This window comes from Notamacropus eugenii, chromosome 4, assembly GCF_028372415.1.
Source record: "Notamacropus eugenii isolate mMacEug1 chromosome 4, mMacEug1.pri_v2, whole genome shotgun sequence".
Lineage (NCBI taxonomy): Eukaryota > Metazoa > Chordata > Mammalia > Diprotodontia > Macropodidae > Notamacropus > Notamacropus eugenii.
This window is the reverse complement of record NC_092875.1, coordinates 95,856,482-95,873,358: the sequence shown is the minus strand read 5'-3', so window position 1 is coordinate 95,873,358 and position 16,877 is coordinate 95,856,482. Positions and strand designations below refer to the sequence as shown.

At 37.2% G+C, this 16,877-nt stretch overlaps 1 protein-coding gene across 2 annotated transcripts in view; it reads right to left on the bottom strand.

Annotated features, from left to right (window-relative positions):
* AGO2 (argonaute RISC catalytic component 2) overlaps positions 1-16,877 on the bottom strand; it is a 155,853-nt gene that overhangs the window by 3,940 nt on the left and 135,036 nt on the right. For both annotated transcript variants that reach the window (XM_072602980.1, XM_072602981.1), the window contains exons 16-17: positions 6,551-6,685; positions 4,029-4,130 (exon numbers count right to left, since the gene is read on the bottom strand). In XM_072602980.1, the coding sequence (XP_072459081.1) occupies positions 4,029-4,130; positions 6,551-6,685 (237 nt within the window). The remainder of the gene's footprint in view (positions 1-4,028; positions 4,131-6,550; positions 6,686-16,877) is intronic.

Sequence of the window (16,877 nt, the reverse complement as noted above, 5' to 3'; positions counted from 1 at the left end):
CCCTTTACTTTAGGCATTTTAACACTATTATTCTGAGAAGGGATCCATCGACTTTATCAGACTGCCAGAGGGGTTGAGAACCTGCCCTGAACCATTCATTACTCCTGTTCAGGTCTCATTTTTTTCTCTTCATGGTCTCAACAAGATCAACTCTACAGTTTGTGTTATTTTTAAATCCCTGGTCCTTTTGCCATTCACATTTTGCTAAACGCTATTCTGCTCCCAACCTTCCCACCCCACTTTAATCTGCCTTCTCCGTCCCTTATCACTCATCATGTTGCATCCGAGCACTGCTGGAAAAACTGAGATGTTATCTCATTTTAATTGGGCCACCACTGTTTTCCACAGTAGCAATTCCATACCTTCCTTTCTCTCCTTAACCCGCTTATATTATCCTTTCTCTCCTAAAAAGGAGTTGCCTCTTTATTGGGGAAAAATATTCAATATAATTTATCAAGTGCCAATTACGTAAAGGCACCACCTTAGGTGCAGGTGATACAAAGTCAAAAACGAAACTCTCCCTGACCACGAGTTTACATTCCATTGGGAGGCAGGGATGGGCAAGAGAGGAGAATATTATATTAATTTAGAATATTAATATTACCTGTACACAGGTAAATACAAAAATATATACAAAGTATTTTCAAGAGGAGGAGTGTACTAACAACTGGTTGGGAGAGGTATGCAAGAAAAGCCTCATGTAACAGGTGGTACATGACGCTCATGAAAGAGCTATACTTTGAAGGGCTGGAAATCTTATGAGGTAGAAGGGAGGAGGAATTGCATCCCAGACACAGAGAATTACTTGTGCAAAGGCAGGAGTTAACATTCTGTATGAGGAGCAATTAGCAAGTTAGTTTGACGAATATAGTGTAAGTGAAGGTGAATGATATAAAGGAAGACTGGAAAGGCATATGGGCAACAGATTGTGAAGGGCTTTAAATGCCAGGCTGAGAATTTTATGTTTTCCTAGAGGTAACAGGGAGACATCTATCTATTTTTCTATCTATGAAGGAGAAAGGGATGATTGGATCTGTGTTTTGGGAATATCAGCTTGGCAGATATTATGTAGCAGATGGATTCAAGAGGGGGAGAAACTGGAAACAGGAAGACCATATTATCATATTCAATATAATATATAATAAGGCATATTATAATATCCAAGCAAGAGGTAATAAAGATCTAGAGGCACAACTGACAAGACTTAGCAATTGGCTATATCAGGAAACCCCACAGACAGTACTGGTGTGCTAGGGTCCACAGGGTCATGAAGAGTTGGACACAACTGAATGAATGAACATGAGCAGTCATCCAATAATGATATTATCAAGTGCTTATTTAATAACAAACATTTGCTGCTGTTGCTCAGTTGTATTAAACGCTTCATTTACCACATTTGGGGTTTTCATGGCAAAGATATAACAGTGGTTTGCCATTTCCTTCTCTAGCTCATTTTACAGATGAGGAAACTGAGGCAAACAGTGTTAAGTGACTTGCCCAGGGTCACACAGCTAGTAAGTATCTGAGGTCACATTTGAACTCAGGTCTTCTTGACTCTAGGTCCAGTGCTCTATCCACTGAGCTACCTAGCTGCTCCAAACATTTATTAAGTGCCTAAGGTGTGCCAGGCATTGTGCTAAGTGCTGAGGATACAGGAAAGATAAAAACAGCACCAACTCACAATCAAGGACCTCACAATCGAACAGGGAGACAATATGTAAATAACTGAGTATACAGCGTCAACAAAATTTGGGGATATAAAGACTAAAGTGAAACAACCATTTTACTCAAGGAGCTTATTTTTTGGGGGAGAGAGACAATATGCACATATTGGTACATACAAAATACATACAAATTAATCTTCAAGAGGACTTGAAACAGAAGAAAACACCTGGGCTGAGTCTTGAAGGAAAGCAAGTACTCCAATATTAGCTTGGCTGTCTTAGACTTTCAAGGGTTGTGGCTGGCAGAAATATGTAATTAAGACAGAAAAAGTAGCATGGAGCTGTACCATGAAAAACTCAAAATACCAAACAGAGGATTTTATACTTGCTTCTTGAAGTAAGAGGTAGCTACAGCCACTTTTCCCAAACCTTTTTAATTCTAGTGTTAATTATTTCATATCAATCTCTCTCTCTATATATATTTGTTTGCATATTTTCTTCCCCATTAGACAGACTAAGCTCCTTGAGGGAAGGGAGTATTTTTTTGTCTCTTTTTGTATCCCCAGTGCTTAACGTAGTGCTGGCATATAGTAAGTGTTTAATAAATGTTTACTGACTGATTGATTGACAGTAGGTGACATGGTCAGTCTTTCATTTGAAATAAATCACTTTGGTGATTGGGAGAATCTTGGAGCAGGGAGACCAACTGGAAGAATAAGGCAAAAATCTAGGGAGAAGTGATGAGGGACTAGGACTGCGGCTGGGAGTGGAGAGAAGAGGACGCATATGAGAACTACTGGAGATGCCAAAATAATTCAGTAAAAATTTAGAATCATCTCCTTTCCATTCTTCTTCTTTTTCAATCAGTTTTTCAGTACTGTTATTCCCAAATCAGGTGTTTAATTACTGTCTTTGTATTTCCAAAACCTAATGTAGTATTCTTACCTAACATTTGTTGAATTTTTATTTAACACTAGAAACACACCAGGAAGCATAATAGAGTTAGTATAATAATGGTATACTTTTGCCACCTATAGAGGTACCACAGAATCTTAAAGAGGAACCTTACAAAATATTATATCTAGTGCTTTCCTAGTAACAATCAATTCATTCTAACTAGGTGCATGACAAATGATCATCAAACCATTGCTCCTTTTTTTTTGAGGCAGCCAATGTCACTGTTGGAAAATTTTTCCTTTTGGTGAGTCAAAATATGCCTCCCTCTAATTTTTATTATGTAATTTGGAAGGTAGGTTCTAGATTCTTTATCCTTGCCTCTCTTACCATCTTATCCATCCATTCTAGGACTGCTCTAGAGAGATACTTAGAACAAGCCCAGACCTTCTTCCTGGAGAAGGAAATGGAAAACTACTCCAGTATATTTGCCAAGAAAACCCCCAAGCGGGGTCACCAAGAGTCAGGCATGACTGAAATAACTAAACAACAACAATTCTTCCATATGACAGTTGGTTGGTTATCTGAACATTAGGTAGGTGTTCCCCTTGAAATTTTTTATTTTTTAGAATTCCCTCATGATTAAATAACTAGGAATAGAGAATTTATCCTCATTGTCCTCTCAACTAGACTGTAAAAGTTCCCAGGGGACCATGCCTTATTCTTCTTTTGTTTCTACCACACTGCCAACTACAAGGCTAGGTACACACTAACTGTAGAATAAATACTGGTTAAATAAATTGACTTTTTCATTAGGAAATTTCCCTAAAGTTTCATGACAAAATTACCAAACAAAAGACCAAGGAAAAATCCAACAAAAAAAGGAGAAAGCCTCAAGTTGTACAAGCCGCAAAGATGATTTATGTAATATTTTCTAAAAACAAAACAATAACAACCTCATTACATAAAAACGCATAGGAATATGTTTCTATTCTATGAATGATTTCATAGTCATCATTTAGATTAGTTCTCTTATTTTACAGATGAAGAAACTGAGGCACAGAGAGGGAATGTTTCTTACCAAAGACTTGTGGTGTCTTATTCACTTTATTATTCCCCCCTAGGTGCTCTACAGGCCAAGTAATTAATATGGGCTTGGATTTTTATTATTTCAGAAATAATCAATAGGTACATGGCATAACCTAGGCTTTCAATGGTAAAGTTTTCTTTTTTTAAAAAAGGGGATACTTTATTATTCATGCTCATGATGAATAAATGCTAGTCTTTTACCATGCCTGACTACCCAAAGAACATCTCTAGATAGCTGGAACAATTTCTCATATGGTGTAGGCATTCAATAACCATTTGGTTGGGAATTCCACAATTAATCCAAAGTTGCCCATACATAAGTGATCATCATTAAACATTATAATTCAAGTCACTCAAAAAGCCAGAAATACTTGGCCCTACCTGAATACCAGCATGGCTGCACAGGTAAAAGTCAAATTCAGATGGGTGGGTAATTTTGGTGTCTACTGTTGTTCCTGCTGGAATATTTCCACTCTTCCCAACCTATAGTAAAAGAGGAGTAATATTAAGTAATGCAAATGGATAGAGTTAAATGATACATTAAAAAAATATATGTATTTTAGGACATACAAAATTATAAAGAATTCTTATGTCAAAAATTTTACTTTTAAAGACTTTCAAATAAAAATGAAGTAGACTAATTACAATTATTTTTCAGGATTTCTTAGAAAAGTCCAGGACTAAATGGCTAGTAGTCTTTTGTATTCTACAATTTATACTCAGAAACCCATATCAGCAATTTCATCAAGTATGGTCATTTTTAACTTGATGTGCTGAGTTCACAAAATTCTTCCTCAGGACGGAAAAAATGTAAAAATATCAAAACTAGTTGGTCTCTCAGTGGCTAATATCCCATTTGAGATGGGATGACACAATTAAGACTAGACTTCTATTAAGACCATAGGTCCATTAAAAAGTATTGTAAACACTAAGGATAGGGTATGTATGGACTTAAGAGTAAATAAGCCTACTTAAAGCTGAGAAAAAGATGAGAAAATTAAATACAAAGGGAGGAATTAAAGAAGCTTTAATTTAAATTCAAAGATTAAAACACTTAATTTGAGGTACAAATAGTGGCACAACACTAAAGAATCTCAAAATGTTCAAATCATCGTGGACCCTTTCCACTTCTCCCCACTGAGTTAGTGAAAATATTTTATTCAACTATTCCTTCAAAATATACCTACCTCCACCATTTCTCTAATGTAGTGTCTCTAATTGAAGTATCTCAATGGCTTTATAAATTAGTCTTCTTGCCTCAAGTCTCTTACCACTCAAATCCATCTTATACATCATTGTCTGAGTAGCCTTCCTAGAATATTGTTCTGCACAAAACTTCCAACTGCTGTACATTACATGTGCAATACAAAGTATTCCTTAAAGAAGTAACAACTTAAGTGGCTAGAGGAATATACAGTCAGTGCTCATGGCTCGGTTATACTAACATAATAAAAATGACAATGCTACCAAAGTTAATTTTCAGTTTCCATATTAATATCAAGTGAAGTACAAAATACAAAGTATGTCATTTGTCCAAACAGAAAAGAGATTCCCTAAAGATATCAAGGTCCTTCAGATGCTCCTATTTACAGTTAACATTTTGATGATTGTATCAAGCCCAGGAACACTGTATAGACTCTTAAATGAGATTCCCAACCACTTAGGAGCTTGGCCTAGCAATCCATACAGGAAAAACCAAATAGAAGAATTCCTGTTGTTTGGGCCATAGTATATAGTTGGATGGACAGCTGTATGAACTGGTCGATCACTGCATATAATTTGGACAGAATGTGAATAGACAATGAGTTGGGCCCAGACGTAAAATAGGAGGAAATGAGTGGTTTGGACTGCACATGGGAAACTGAATAGTGCTTTTAAGGACCACAAGCCACAGAACTGAAATGAAAATTCATTATCAACAGTATTCTATGTAAAGTAGTACATTAATGTTTCCAATGAAAGCTAACACAGGGGTTTACTCATAACTATTGAAGTAACTAGAATAAGTAAAATTATCACTGTTTTACACAGGTAGAAACTGAGGCACAGAGATGAAGTGGCTTGTTTCCTTGGTCAAAGAGCTAATACATTTCAAGGCTAGTCTTAATAACTTTAAAAGTATAGTGTTCTATATACTACACCATGGTAATACTAAATATCATACCTATGAGACTCTTCCACCAACAATGTTCTGCCTAATGCCATGCTTTGTTAAGAGTCAATGAACTGCTTTTAGCTGATTAATAAATAGGCACTTGTAAAATGACCTCTATTACCAACATTATAAACTCAAGAGTAAGAGAGTATAGTAGTAGGAATATTTCGGTACATAGCACTTACTAAGTAATTAATGGCAGAGTCAGCCAGGAGTTCCCAGATAGTGAGCCACAAGAGTGATGAAATAAAACATAGTTGGCACCTGCATTTGAGTTGTAACATTTAACAGTCCTGTGAAACAGGAGGCCTAGTTGATCCTTGACGCCTGTAATTTGAAAGCTTCCAGACATAAGGAATGATCCAACACAAATTGACCTTATCCTTCTACTACACCAGGTATTCATAAACTGATGGATCCTATTCCATGCTAATCCTCTCTAGTTTTTAAAGGTCAGATTTTTGGCAAGTAGACAGATGGAGCTCATTTGAAAAAAACACATCATAATAGTTTTGCTTCAATGGTATGGAAAAAAGTTCATTCTCTGCAAGAGTGGTACACAGCCTAAGGGTTTAAGGCTAGAGATAAGGGCATGATAGGTATTTAAAAAAAAAAAGTCTGGAAACTACATGAAATTATGGATGATTCATACTTCCAAAGTCTTACACTTGTGGAAAATCTGATCTGTTCTTATTTGGTGAGCTCAGGAGCAATACCAATTCTTCACTGATGAATTGCTACAACTTACCCGTTCATTTTTGTCAGTACAGAAAAGCCTGGTGTGGTGCCTTTTCTGAACAACTATGAATGTAATTCCAGGCTGGTAATCTTTTTCTAGTTTAATGCATGCCTCTCGGATGGCCAACAGCTCATGATGAAGGACCTTAGTAAAATGAAAAAAAAAGCACAGGATTAGGAATTGTTGAGTTTTTTAAAGTGACTCAGAACCCACATTAAATCCTTTACTAATGTTAGTTCCAGCTAAAAAAAAGATATACTCTCCAACAAAAAAGTCATTTTTGAATTAAAGAATTGATGATAAAAAATGGAAAATGGATAACAAATAACATCAATACTAATTAAAACAATTTCATACTGAAGTTTTCAAATAAGTCCACTGTCACCATAAAGCAGCTTAATCAGCAAATAGAAATACATGGCTTACTTGCCAGACAGAGAGTGTAGCTAAAAGCAACAAGGGCTTACAATACAAACTCTTTGGTAAGATAATGAAGATTATGAGGAGCATTATCTCACAAAGAGAGAAGCAATGGGAGTAAACCCAGTTCAAAAAAAAAAAGCTTGAGACTTTCAATAAAAGTTATTACTAGACATCTGAGGACAAAAAAATGGAAGGACAACAAACAGAAAAGAAATGAAAAAGATCTACAAAGATTAGCATAATACTTTTCACTATTCAGGACTATGGAACCACCCTACTTGGAATTTCTAATATCAAAGCTCTTGTTATATTTATAGGGGAGATATAACTGGTAATACAGGGAGAACAAAGAAAAGGCATCCTGATTGGACAAAGTGTATATGGAGGACATCTAGGCTGAATTGATTATTCAAAAGATAACGACTTAGGAATTCTTTAAGGTTACCAGTGCTTTTTTAATTGCTAAATTCAATGGTCCTAATACCACTTGAACCTTCTATTCTATTTCCTCCTAGATATTTTCTCTTCCCCAGGCTTCTGCTTTCTTCTTTATATTCTTTCTTGATGACTTCATCTGCTTCCACCTTTATGCAGATGGATTCCGAATTTATATTTGCTCTAGTCCTCTCCTAGAGCCACAGTTCTGTACTGTCATATAGACATCTCTATTTGGACACCCCAAACCCAAAATTGTCCAAAACTAATCATTCAATAGTGATGTCAAATTCAAATAGAAACAGATCCTAGTGGGCTGCCTGTTGATTTAGAAATGAACATCATTAATGTTGTATTGTACTTTTATTTCTTTTGCCAAAACATTTCCGAATTACATTTTAATCTGGTTCACCCATGCTGCAAGTTGGACACTTCTGATCTAGAATACAGTGTTCAGTTCTAGGCACCACATCTTAGGAAGGACACTGATGTACTGAAAAGCACCCAGCAGGGCAACCAGGGTGATGAAAGGATTTGAAACCACACCATGAAGCTTGTTTGAAGGAGCTGTCAACCTGGAGAAGGTTAACACTCTTAATGTAGCTACCTCCAGGGTAACTCCAAGGAAATTCAGAAAGACTTCACCTGGCCTCCACTTTGGCACATCAGCCAGCTCAGAACCAGGTAAGCTATAGCCTCCTACCTTAAAGAACCAGAGGCCACAATACAAAAAGCCTGAAGTTCGAAGCACGAGAATCATGGGATAGAGCCCTCTGTGCCCCAGATGCAAAAGTCCACTTTAAAAGCCAGGAAAAGGGTGATCATCATGAGCAAGAAGCAAACCAAAAAACATAAGACCATAGAATCTTTCTATGGGGTCAAGGATCAAAACACAAATACCAAAGAGGTCAGTATTGAGATTGTACTCCCATCTGAAACTTCAGAAGGGAATATAATCTGGTCTCAAGTCCAAATATCAAGAAGGATTTTAAAAGCCAAATTAGGGAAGAAGAAGAAAAGCTGGCCAGTGATTTTAAAAATATGAAAAAAAAATCATGGAAGAATTTAAAAGGAAAATTTGACTGATGGAAAAGGAAGCACAAAGCTTAACTGGGAAAATTGGACTAACGGAAAAGGAGAAAACTGGAGAAAATAACTCCTTGAAAGGAACAATTCAACAGATGGAAAAGGAGGAGCAAAAAGTAACTGAAGAAAATAATTTGATAAAAATTAGAATTGGGCAAGTAGAAGCTAATGACTCTACAAGACATCAAGAATCAGTCAAACAGTATCTAAACAAGCAAAAGATAAAAGAAAATGTAAAATATCTCATTGGAAAAACAAGTGACCTGGAAAATAGATTCAGGAGAGAAAATCTTAAGAATTATTGGTCTAGGGGGGCGGAGCCAAGATGGCGGAGTAGAAAGACACACATACGCAGGATCTCTCCAAGCAGCCCATGAAATACTTGTAGAGAGGGGCTCTCAACAAATTTTGGAGCAGCAGAAGTGGAAAACAACAGAGTGGAGAAGATTTTCAGTTCAGGGTGACCTGAAAGGCCCGTGGGAAATGTCAGTTGCACCAGACGTGGAGCGGAACACGGAGCCCAGCCCAGCCTTGGCCGCACCGTGCGGCGCAACAAGTCTCTGGGAGGAGGACACCTTGGGGGCGGAATGTCCAGTTGCAGCAGCCGGTCCTCAGATCCCTCAACCCACAGGTGCCAAAGGTCAGTGACAAGGTTTTTTCAGCTGGCCAGGAAGGGAGAAGGGCCTTCCCATAGCTCCGGTCTCAGGCAGCGGCCTGCAGAGGCGACATCAGGCAGCTGGCAGCAGTTCTCACAGCAGCCCCTGCATCAGCCTTCATACATTGTTGGATTGTAAAACCCCTGGGGGCACTGAGGAGCTGAGTCTTGCCTCAGCCCTGTGTGGAGGCCCTTGGGAAGCTGATCTTTATTTCATACTGAATGGTGGCAGAACTGGAGGCCAGGTGGCTGTGGAGAGGTAACTGCTAAGATTCTGGACACAAAAATCTCTCCCTGCTTCCAGATCAGTGTACATGCTGGATTGTGATACTTTGGAGGAACTGAGATATTACAGATTCCCAGAGTATACCCTACTCTTGACAAAGGATCCAAAAATCAAGTAATTGGTTGGGAAAATGCCCAAAAAAGGGAAAAAAAATAAGACTAGAGAAGGTCACTTTCTTGGTGAACAGATATCTTCTTCCATCCTTTCAGATGAGGAAGAACAATGCTTACCATCAGGAAAAGACATAGAAGTCAAGGCTTCTGTATCCCAAACATCCAAAATAAATATTCAGTGGTCTCATGCCATTGAAGAGCTCAAAAAGGATTTTGAAAATCAAGGAAGAGAAGTGGAGGAAAAATTGAGAAGAGAAATGAGAGAGATGCAAGAAAAGCATGAAAAGAGGGTCAACACCTTGCTAAAGGAGACTCCAAAAAATGCTGAAGAAAATAACACCTTGAAAAATAGGCTAACTCAATTGGCAAAAGAGGTTCAAAAAGCCAATGAGGAGAAGAATGCTTTAAAAAAGCAGAATTAGCCAAATGGAAAAGGAGGTTCAAAAGCTCACTGAAGAAAATAGTTCTTTCAAAATTAGAATGGAACAGATGGAAGCTAATGACTTTATGAGAAACCAAGAAATCACAAAACAAAACCAAAAGAAAGAAAAAAATAGAAGACAATGTGAAATATCTCATTGGAAAAACAACTGACCTGGAAAATAGATCTAGGAGAGGCAATTTAAAAATTATGGGACTACCTGAAAGCCATGATCAAAAGAAGAGCCTAGACATCATCTTTCATGAAATTATCAAGGAAAGCTGCCCTGATATTCTAGAACCAGGGGGCAAAATAAATATTGAAAGAATCCACCTGAATCCTCCCGAAAGAGATCCAAAAAGAGAAACTCCTAGGAACACTGTGGCCAAATTCCAGAGTTCCTAGGTCAATGAGGAAATATTGCAAGCAGCTAGAAAGAAACAAATCAAGTATTGTGGAAATACAATCAGGATAACACAAGATCTAGCAGCTTCTACATTAAGGGATAGAAGGGTGTGGAATATGATATTCCAGAAGTCAAAGGAACTAGGACTAAAACCAAGAATCACCTACCCAGCAAAACTGAGTATAATACTTCAGGGGGAAAAATGGTCTTTCAATGAAAGAGAGGACTTTCAAGCATTCTTGATGAAAAGACCAGAGCTGAACAGAAAATTTGACTTTCAAACACAAGAATGAAGAGAAGCACGAAAGGGTAAACAACAAAGAGAAATCATAAGGGACTTACTAAAGTTGAACTGTTTACATTCCTACATGGAAAGATAATATTTGTAACTCCTGAAACTTTTTTCAGTATCTGAGAGGTTTGTGGGATTACACACACACACACACACACACACACACACACACACACACACACACACACACAGAGAGACAGAGAGCACAGAGTGAATAGAATAGGATGGGATCATATCTTTAAAAAAAATGAAATTAAGCAATAAGAGAGAAATATATTGGGAAAAGAAAGGGAGAAATGGAAGGGGGCAAATTATCTCTCATAAAAGAGGTAAGTAAATGACTTTTCAGTGGAGGGAAAAGTGGGGAGGTGAGAGAAAAAACATGAAGCTTACTCTCATTACATTTGACTAAAGGAAGGAATAGAATGCACACTCATTTTGGTATGAAAACCTATCTTACGATACAAGGAAAGTGGGGGAGAAGGGGATAAGCAGGGTGGGAGGGATGATGGAGGGGAGGGCAATGGGAGGAAGGAGCAATTGGAAGTCAACACTCTTGGGGAGAGATAGGATCAAAAGAGAGAATAGAATATATGGGGGGCAGGACAGGATGGAGGGAAATATAGTTGGTCTTACACAACATGACTATTATGGAAGTCATTTGCAAAACTTCACAGATATGGCCTATATTGAATTGTTTGCCTTCCCAGGGGAAATGGGTGGGGAGGGAGGGATGAAGAGAAGTTGGAGCTCAAGGTTTTGGGAACAACTGTTGAGTATTGTTCTTGCAACTAGGAAATAAGAAATACATGTAATGGGGTATAGAAATTTATCTTGCCCTACAGGACAAAGGAGAAGATGGGGGTAGGGGAAGGGAGGGATGTTGGAAGGGAGGGCAGATTGGTGATAAAGGTAATTGGAATGCTTGGCGTTTTGGAGTGGGGGGAGGGGAGAAATGGGGAGAAAATCTGGAACTCAAAATTTTGTAGAAATGAATATTGAAAACTTAAATAAATTTAAAAAGAAAAAAAATAAAAGGAAGGGCTATTGAAAAAAATAAAAACAAAAAAACCCTTGGAAATCATGTCAAATCATGAGGAATGCATTGAAATTTGACAGTGCAGTTAGGATCATAGATTTAGAGCTATAAAAGGTCATATAATACAGTTTCCTTATTTTGTTGATAAGGAAAATAAGGTCCAGAGATAGTAAGTAATGTATTCAAGTTCACAGTAGTAGTAAGTAGCAGAAGTGGATAATCTGAGGTCCCCTGACAAGACAGCAGTCTTTCCAGTGAACCATGCCATATTACCTGAATTGCTTTTTATGTTACTTTGACATGAACATTACCATATTATGCATCAGACCACAATTATTTTGATGTAAGTCTTCTGCTTTTATATAATCTCTATTTTCAAAATATCAGATTTTTATGTATAATAAGTTTTGTATAATAATATAGTATTTATATGTATATTAATACAAGGAAAAAATGTTTTTTCTAACAACAATGCTGGGAAGTAGGTAGAAAATTATCTCTGCTTTTCTAGTGAGGAAACTGAGGCTTAAAATGGTTGTTTGAATCACTCATGTTAGTAAGTTTACGAGTGGATTACTGATTTCTTGTATAATGAAGGACTTGTCAATGATGGCCCATTCCTTAGAGCATGTTCTGATTAACTTGTCCTGTTGAGTTATATAGAGCATTTGCATAAACTAAGTGTCTATTTTCAAACCCAACAGTTTAACTGGAAAAAAAAAGGAATAATGTGTTTAAACTCATAAAATAAAATATATAGGATTACAAAAGAAATATGTAGAAAAACAGAATGCTCAAAATAATTATATTTTTAAAAGTTCATGATTTTCTGGTTAAGAATACCCAGACTAGTGCCAAAAATGGAATTATTCTTCAGAATCTGAGGTGGGAGGGGAATTGAAACAATTTGGAACCTAATTGTCCTATTGAGAAGACAGACAACAGATCTAGAACAAACTTTAAGGGCAGGTCGAGGACAAAGATTAGCAAAAGTTGTCAGGCCCTGTGGCTTCAGCCAAGCAGTTCCTGGCTAACCTTTTGCTATATAAGGAAAAATAATTAGAGTTGCACAAAAATGGAATGAACTTACAACATTGTAGGTGGATATCAAATTAACTGAGTATATGAGCTCTTGATATGAGAAAGGCGATAAAGGTAAAATCTTTATATAAGCAAATCAATTAAAAGCAGATTTATAGGTATTTGTCATAATTTTTTACCTTAAATTTAAGGTCTAGGCCAGAACAAGAGTTAGCATTATAGATCTAAGGCTTGACTCCATTACCAGGCAAGTGTGAACTCAAGGAAATGTATTGAATTGGTATGAGGCTGTTATGCAGACAGCAATGAGTTCAGCCTTTGCTAAAATGAATGGGGATGAGTAGTCCCTTCTACTGAATTTCTATCTGCAGGGAAAAATGTTTTGTTTCCTTTCAACAGAGAAATAAAACCAAGGCACGCATGTGCATGCACACACACACACACACACACACACACACACACACACAAGAATTATTGGCCTACCAGAAAGCCAAGATGAAAAAAAAAAAAAAGCCTGGACAATATCTTCCAAGAAATCATCAAAGAAAACTGCCTAGAGGTCTTAGATCCAGAGGGCAAATTAGTCATTGAAAGAATTCACTGTTCACCTCCTGAAAGGGATCCCAAACTGAAAACACCAAGGAATATCATTGCCAAATTCCAGAACTATCAAGAGAAGGAGAAAATACTGCAGGCAGCAAAAAAGAAACAATTCAAATATCAAGAAGCTACAGTCAAGATCACACAGGACCTTGCAGCTTCTACATTGCCCAACAGCAAGAGATAGAAAGAGAAATCCCATTTAAAGCTATGGTAGACACTATAAAATATCTACGAGTCTACCTGCCAAAACAAACCCAGGGACAATATGAACACAATTACAAAACACTTTTCACACAAATAAAGTCAGATCTAAGTAAGTGGAAAAACATCAGTTGCTCATGGGTAGGCCAAACTAATATAATAAAAATGATAATTCTACCTAAATTAATTGATTCAGTGTCATACCAATCAAACTACTAGATAATTATTTTCTAGAGCTAGAAAAAATAATATCAAAATTCATCTAGAAGAACAAAAGGTCCAGAATATCAAAGGAACTAATGAAAAGAAATGCTAGGGAAGGTGGTCTAGTCCTACCAGATCTCAAATTGTATCATAAAACAGTAATCATTAAAATCACTTCATACTGGCTAAGTAATAGAGGGGCAGATGAGTGGAATAGGTTAGGTACTCAAGATACAGTAGTCAATGAATATAGCAATCTACTGTTTGATAAACCCAAGGACCCTAGCTTCTGGGATAGGAACTCACTGACTGACAAAAATTGCTTGGAAAACTGGATAACAGTGTGGCAGAAACTGGGCATAGATCAATGCCTGACACTGTACACAAGAATAAAGTCCAAATGCTTAAACGATCTAGGTATTAAGACTGATGCTATAAACAAATTAGGGGAGCAAGGAATAGTGTGTTTGGCAGATTTATGGAGAATGGAGAAATTTTTGACCAAACAAGAGATAGAGAACATTATGAAGTGCAAAATGGATAATTTTGATTATATGAAATTGAAAAGTTTTTGCACAAACAAACCCAAGCCACCAAGTTCTGGAGGGAAGCAGAAAACTGGGAAAGAATTTTTGCAACTAGTGTCTGTGATAAAGGCCTCATTTCTAAAATGTATAGAAAACTGAGTCAAATGTACAAGAATACAAGTCATTCCCCAATTGATAAATGGTCAAAGGCTATGAACATCCAGTTTTCAGAGGAAGAAATTAAAGCTATCTATAATCATAAGAAAAAATGCTCTGAATCAATATTGATTAGAGAGATGCAAATCAAAACAACTCTGAGGTATCACATCACATCTATCAGATTGGCAAACATGACAAAACTGGAAGATAATAAATGTTGGAGAAGATGTGGGAGAGTTGGAACACTAATTCATTGCTGGTGGAGCTGTGAACTGATCCAACCATTCTGGAGAGCAATTTGGAACTATGCCCAAAGGGCTACAAAAATGTGCATACCCTTTGAGCCAGAAATATTGCTTCTAGGACTGTATCCCCAAGAGATCATAAAAATGGGAAAGGGTCCCACATGTACAAAAATATTTATAGCAGCTCTCTTTGTGGTGGCCAAGAACTGGAAATCCAAAGGATGCCCATCAATTGGGGATTGGCTGAACAAGTTGTGGTATATGAATGTAATGGAATACTATTGTGCCAAAAGAAATGAACAGGAAGACTTCAGAGAGGCCTGGAAGGACTTATATGAACTGATGCTAAGGGAAAGGAACAGAACCAGGAGAACTTTGTACACAGCAACAACCATAGTGTGCAAGGAATTTTTCCGGTAGACTTAGGCCCTCACAGCAATGAAAGGACCTAAAAAATTCCCAACAGAGTCTTGAGGCAAAATGCCTTCCATATCCAGAGAAAGAACTATGGAATTGGACTGCAGAATGAAGCAGATCATTTTCTCTTGAAAAAAAAAAAGTATATGATGCATTGGGGGCAGAGGTTGGGCAGATGGACAGGATGTATGGGATGAATTTAACATCATTGGAGGTCAAGTATTGTAAAGAGAACATCTATTCCTCTAGTGGTTGAAAAAGTAAACTCTTGTTATCTTTTCCAACTCGGAAAGGTTATGAATTCAGTGATTCCTGGTTTACTTACTGGTTGTATGGCTTCCCTGGACCTTTCTTTACTCATCAGTAAAATGGGGATAATAGTACTTGCATTGCTATGAAGATCAAATGCAAGAATGTAGACAATGTTGTGTACACACACACACACACACACACACACACACACACACACACAATGTGCCCAAAATTTTATTGCAGTTTTAAGCTTTAATAGTTTAAAAGTTATTAAAGCTTAAAACTGCACTAAGACTTTTGGGACACCATCCACCCATCCATCTTTTATATGCATATGCACACACTTATAGATATATACACATCTATTATATTTATATATCTCCAGAGACAGACAGATGGATAGATAGCAAGATACTGAATAGGTGAATTATTAGCAGCAATCTTCTGTTCAAGTTTCCTTCTAATTGTAGAGAGGCAACTCTGGATTCTTGAAGGTCATGCATGCAGAATGGAAATCCTGGGAGTTCAAGATGGAAAAGCCCTGAGTATGGTCCTGGTGATAACTGGAGACATTAGCCTCTAAGAATCAAACTAGTTGGAAACTGGAAAAGATTCCCCACTAATTTGACCCCAGGTTGCTGACTTCTGGGCCACAAGCCTTAGTGTTGAAGACTATCAGCTTGTACAGGGGTTATGATTGGATTCAGGGGAGAGATGACTTGAAGAAATCACAGGTTCTAGAAGTTTAATTATTATGAGGAGTGCTACTGTTGCTGGTCACTGGAAGGGACAACAGTGAGTATCCTTTAGTATCATTTTTATGTGTAACAAAATGTTCTGTGATAGATGTGCAAGTGAGTTTAGAAAGGATCTGTCTGATGGCCCCTGTTCCAAAGAGCTCTTCTACATCAATTATCCACGTTCTCCATTTCCCATGACTATGTATTAAAAAATACATCTATGAATGGGCTGATCAACCTTTCCCACAGATGGAAAAACATTAAGAAAGAATTGTTTAAAAAAAAATGAACACATCATCTTGAAAAAGGATTATTTGCAATGGTCTTATCAAGCACTTGTTGGGAAAGAGTAAAGTGGTTTCTCAACAAAGCAAGGTCTTTTAAAGTCTGGTTTTGGGGGAGGGGGTAGAGATATTAAAATTAAGACTGCACTTAGCCCCCATTAGACCAGATTCTGTTGTCACACTCCCATTTTACAAGGAAGGAAATTGAGGCAGCGAACTAAGGGTAAGCAACAATAATAACAAACTTGCCAAATGCACCTCACAAAAAAGAAAGATATAAACTTACAAGTGAATTTAAAGTATGTGCATTTACACTATGTACAAGAATCAGAACTAGAGACAAAGGGAAATTTGATCATAGAAATGAATAGTTCTGAGGAAATAGTTATATCCAAAACTGAACTCATTATCTTTCCCCCTATACCATCCCCTCTTCTAAACGTCTCTATTTCTGTCAAAAACCATTTCTCTAGACTCAGATCTATAACCCTGGCATTATCCCGGACT